The 5,809-nt window shown below is 42.4% G+C and overlaps 1 protein-coding gene across 1 annotated transcript; it reads left to right on the top strand.

The window, feature by feature from the left end:
• Window positions 1-2,166: 2,166 nt before the first annotated feature.
• On the top strand, window positions 2,167-2,902 carry LOC133544943 (uncharacterized). Its single transcript, XM_061890190.1, has 2 exons — window positions 2,167-2,566; window positions 2,673-2,902. The coding sequence occupies exons 1-2, from the start codon at window positions 2,173-2,175 to the stop codon at window positions 2,900-2,902; spliced, it is 624 nt and encodes a 207-aa protein (XP_061746174.1). The 5' UTR covers window positions 2,167-2,172.
• Window positions 2,903-5,809: the final 2,907 nt, after the last annotated feature.

The following is a 5,809-nucleotide window of genomic DNA, read 5'->3' on the forward strand; positions in this document are numbered from 1 at the left end:
TAGGCGGTGGCTTGGTTGTTAAGGCGGCCACCTTAAAAAAAAAATGAAAACCCATTTATACACATACACACATATTTATATGTGTATATATATGTGTATATATATATATATATATATATGTATATATATATATATATATATATATGTGTGTGTGTGTGTGTGTATATATGTGTGTATATATATATATATGTGTGTATATATATATATATATATTTATCTATATATGTATATTATGTATGTATATGTATATATATATATATTTATGTATTTATAAGTATATATGTGTGTATATAATATATACATATGTATGTATATATATATATATGTACATATATGAGCATATAAATATACAATATATATATGTGTGTATATATATATATATATTTATCTATATATGTATATTATGTATGTATATGTATATATGGATATATATATATATATATATATATAATACATCTCATAAACCTTTTGATAAAGGCCATGTTGTTTGGCAGCATTGGTATTGGATCGATACCAGCGGGATGAGATTGAGTCCATTCTTGTCTACATATATTGTCATCAATATTTGATCGGGTTATGGAATGGTTATGTGTTTTCTGCAACAACAACAAAAAAATCCAACTAAAATATTTCCCAAAAAACATAATGTCTAGTTTTCTTTACTGAAAATGTGAAATGGCAAATATCCAGGTTATCCCCTGTATTTAATTGGTATTGGATCCCTCCATCCATTTCCTACCGCTTGTCCCGTTTTGTGGTCGCGGGGGGTGCTTGAGCCTATCTCAGCTGCACTCGGGCGGAAGGCGGGGCACGCCCTGGACAAGTCGCCACCTCATCACAGGGCCAACACAGATATATTATAAGTATATATTGGGGGTGGAAAAGTTCACAAAATCCACAGTGTGGATGTTTTTACGGTTTTGTAAGAGATAGTTTTGTGTTCAATGTAGTGAACATTGTTGGTTTTGAAACACCCAGGATACTGTATCTCCCAATATTGCACCATTACCATTTAATACTTGTGGTTCTTACACAAGCATATCATTAAATTTAACTTAAAATCGGCACCTAAAGTTTTGACCTTTCAATGGAATGCAAGAAAAAAGTCCAGGATTTTCCAGAATTCTTGCTTTTACAAAGCCCTCTTTCCCACAATTGCTCCTTTCACATTTTTCAACATGTTACAACTTTCAAAGTCCAAGGGTTTTGCTGTTAATAGAACACTGACAGTCTACTTCTCCATCTGACACCTTTTGGGCAGCACTTCAAAATCTCAAGTCAACAGTAAAACCAATCAAAATGTCACATTTTATCAGAACTTTCATCAAAACTTTTGCTTTAACAATTTTATCATCTGGGAGACTGACAAGAGGAATGAGCTTTTCCACACACCATCCTGACTCACGGTTTCAACTTTTGTTACTTGTTAAAACCGTAACTTGAAAGGGTTGGCTGAACAGTTATCAAGGTACGATGCAATCGGCGCCCATGTTAACTACCCAACCGTAACTTAAAAAGGTTGGTTGAACAGCTATAACGACTATGCGGCCAGACTCCCTGGTGGCTGGGCATACCATCTCTACTGTTGCCCAGAAGGCACAGTACGCATGGGCTGCCAGTGCAATTTCTTTCTCCGATTACTCTGAATGATCACTAGTGATGGGTCTGGCAACACCAATGCATGCGTCGAGCTCATAGTGCGAAACCCTGTGCCAGTGCGCAGTATCAGCTAATCCTTTCGATAGCTCAATTGATAGAGTGGAAAGCTGGATATGCTAATGCTGAGTTCCTTAGGGCACTGGTTCAAATCCAGCTCGAAGGATCACTCATTACGATTTTAATATGAATTGATTAACGTGGAACCCGACACCGACATAAGTTGAAAAAGTTATTGGAGTGTTACCATTTAGTGGTCAATTGTACAGAATATGTACTGAACTGTGCAATCTACTAATAAAAGTTTCAATCAATACTAATAATACTGAATAATGACACATTTTTAATATATTTTTTTTACCGAAACCCTTTGGGGTCCCCGGGATCATAACTGAGTGGAGGCCTAAATGTATATTTTTTATACATATATTGTATTGGTTTTTAAAATAAAAAATATGAAAATGGCCCCCGCTTGCTTTGATTTTTCAGTGGAAAAAGTTTGGACACCCCTGCCATATGGTCTCAACATCAAAGGTCTATTTCCCTACGAAGACCATGCATCCTGCCCATCAACCAATGGCCTCACCAGCCAAGTTTGATCACTCTATGGAGGCTGTACACCCCCCCCATCCCCACACCACTTCAACACCGCTGGCCCACCACCAAATGTCCACACCTATGGTCCTTCACCCGGCGTACACAATAGCTTGCTACCTGAATCCACCTGAGAATAAAAAGGCAGCTTTCCTGGCACCAGACAGGAGAGATGCAGGCAACCCATCTATTGAGGACACTATCTGTTATCAACCACAGGCAGAAAAATCATGGACGCCATGTGATGGATGTAGGGAGGAGTTGGAAAAAATGTGGCCAGAAAAAGAAGGAATTGAAGAAGTCCTCTTGAAAATAGGTAAGTACCATTCATGATGTCATTGTTTTGTTGACTTAAACTTGTGATTGGGCTTTGAACACATTTTCTCATTCTGGTATTGTTTGTGCTATTTTTTCCCTTTCAGATCCGGTCCAAGTCAGAGTACTTCAAACTCTCTGCGACTTGGTTGGAGACAAATACAGCGACGGCCCTCCTCAACAATCGGGCCAGCAAGAGCTCTTTCCTGAGAGCGGCGTATTCATATCATTGTTCCGCCTTGCTGCCATGAGACATGCTGCAAAGCCCAAATGTATGCCTTTATTTGGACCTCTTTTTTCTACAGTAGAGGAGTGTCAAAATGCTGTCCCTTTTTGACGCCCTGGAAACAAACCTGCAGGAACACCAAAGCGCATCCTTAACCGGAAAAAAGTGGATTGAATCCTTAGTAAGTTTTCCCAAACAGAGGGTGTTTTCAGGCCAAAATTGGGTAACAATAATGAAATAGAAGTTCAATATGAGAAATGTTGATCCCTTTTCGATTACAGCAGACTGGAAGCATCACTGAATGTTGCATCATTACAATTTGTTATAGACTAAAAACTAGCGTTATGATGAGCAATATAGTTTTATGTCCATCAACTTGAAGTGTGGTTGTGTGTATTAATGCTTTTGCGTAAATGAAGGCTTTAAACGGCAATAAAGTTCAATTTTAGGACTCGATAGAACAATCCCATGATACAAGATAACCTGAGTAGAGTGGAAATAATAGGCTACCTCCTTCAGCGCTGCCTCAGAGCGGTTGTGGTGTAAGACCTGGTTGGGTGGGATTGCAAGATGGGGGGCAGAGAGGAGGAAGGGTAATGGTTGTCAGCTTCATTGGGGTCATCAGGTGGGCACCCTCCTTCACCGGCGTTTCAATGATAGGCCCACGACACCTCCAGAGGGCTCATCGGCAACACCTGGCGTCCCAGGTGAGCCCCCCTCTTCTTTTAACCATTATGTGGTCTAGGTCTTACTACATCCCCAGATGGTGTCTCTCCTCTTCACCCACAGCCACCGACTGGCTGTCTCTGCTGCTCCTGAGAGGGCTTTGATGGTGTTTCGCAGGGTTTGGCCTCAAAATCGATGTCCTTAAGCAGCCTGATTGTTGTCTGGCCCACAAAACCTCTGCAGCCAACTTCCACTGGGCAGACCTTGGCCTTCCATCCATTCTGCTCAGCATCAGCTGCCAGTTCGGTGCACTTAAGGCTTTTGCGTTCGAATGCCTCCTCCACAGCAGCCTCCCAGGGAACCGTGAGTTCTATTATATACACAATACGCAGTGAGGAGGACCAGAGCACAAGGTCTGGTCTGAGGTTTGACATGGCTATCTCTGAAGGAAAGCAGAGCTTTTGATCAAGATCCACCGCCATTTTCCAGTCACGAGCCCTTCCGAGCTGGCCTATGTCTGTTATATGGCCTTTGGTGGACTCTGCACCTTCTCGGATGAACTCTCTTGTGGCTGTAGGATGTACTTTTGGCGGGGGCAGGGCATTGATCTTCGCTCTTCTGGCCTCTAACGTGGCTGCTAGGCACTTCAGAACCTGGTTGTGCCGCCCTTGTGACAGACTTGTCTTGCAGCCAACGAGAATGTGTTTGAGGTTAGCTGGAGATGGACAGAGGGGGCATGTAGGGTCCTCTCCATACCACTGTTTGAGGTTGGAGGGGGAGGGAAGGACATCATAAGTGGAGCGTAAGATGAAGCTGATGTGAACTGCCTCCATGCCCAACAGCTCCCTCCATGAGAGCCTTCTCCTCTCGACTCCTTCCCAGCTCATCCACTGTCCTTGCTTAACTTGTGAGATAGCCTTTGCACATCTTGCTGCCTGCTCATGCCGACGTACCTCCTCTACAACCAGCTGTCGTCGCTGAGCTGGAGCCGCATTACGCCACAACGGTCTGCTCTCACTAAGGCCAAGGCCTCCTCTTCCCTGCTGCACGAGGCAAATGATGTCTCTGTGCCTAAGATCCTCCTTTGCTTGCAGAGTAGCTGCCGCTGCAGTCCATTCCCTTCCGGTCACCAAGGTAGGAGCTGTTTGGGCAACGCATGGGTCACGAGACTCTGTTAGTGTCATTTCCAGCCTTACCTTTGCACACTTAAACTCCTCTACTAGGCTGGAAACAGGAAGCTCCAGAACACCTCTTCCATACAGTCCGATGTTACTGAAGCAGTTGGGAAGACCCAGCCACTTCCGAGCAAATGCACTAACCATCCTCTCCAACTTTTCTACCTTTGTGGTTGGTACGTCATAGGTGGTCAGAGGCCACAAAAGCCTGGGTAGCAACCCAAATTGGAGGCACCACAGCTTCAACCGGCCAGGGAGCATGGTCTTATCGATGTTTTCAAGGCCAGTTATAGTGTCCTGCTTGAGCTGGTCCACCTGCCCCGTGTCCTTGAGGGTGGCATGATACCAACGCCCAAGACTCTTGACAGGCTTCTCAGTGTGTGTATTAATGGTTTTGCGTAAATGAAGGCTTTAAACGGCAATAAAAATGCATTAAATGCATTGCCCAGAGGCATTTAAAAAATGTAATGTGATTGTAGGACATGGCGGACAGTCAATATGTCAAACGGTAAAGGAAAATGAACTTAAGAAGGTTACAGTCATCGAAATTGTTAGTCTGTCTGTGTGTTTCTTTTTTGAACTGCGGCTTTCAAACTGCATACAAGAGGTATTGTAAGGTGGGAACACGACAAAAGCACTGCTTCAATAAAGCAAAATGAAACTGCTCTGGGGGCATAAACTTTTCCATTCTTTGGTCACTGTAGGCGTGTAGTCCTTAACTGTGACACCATGTCAGGATAATGGAGAAGCTGAGCCGACACGGAGTCGTTTATTTCAATCATCTCCACTTCAACACATATGAGCTAACTTGCCTAACATTAGCAACTGTTGTGACGCAATTCCCTCAAGTGATCTATGCTAGCCTAGGATGGACAAAAGAGGCCATTTTCACAGCAGACCACAACTATTTCATTCTCTGACATTCCCACAATAAATGAATACAAGTTCCTTCAGCTGCCGGACACTTGATACATACTTGCTGTTTACTGTAAACATTTGAAACAACAGAGAGGGTGTAAATACAAGAAATGCAATATGTTTAATTGCTAGAGCTTTTTTAAAATGCATTTTATTGGCATTTTTACCAATATTATTCTGTATTTTTCTAAAATGTTTAAATCGATCATCCATTTCCAAACACATGCATCATTTGCAATCCTAGTATGATGTTCATTTA

The sequence above is a fragment of the Nerophis ophidion genome, linkage group LG28 (genome assembly GCF_033978795.1).
Source record: "Nerophis ophidion isolate RoL-2023_Sa linkage group LG28, RoL_Noph_v1.0, whole genome shotgun sequence".
In the NCBI taxonomy this organism is placed as follows: Eukaryota; Metazoa; Chordata; class Actinopteri; order Syngnathiformes; family Syngnathidae; genus Nerophis; species Nerophis ophidion.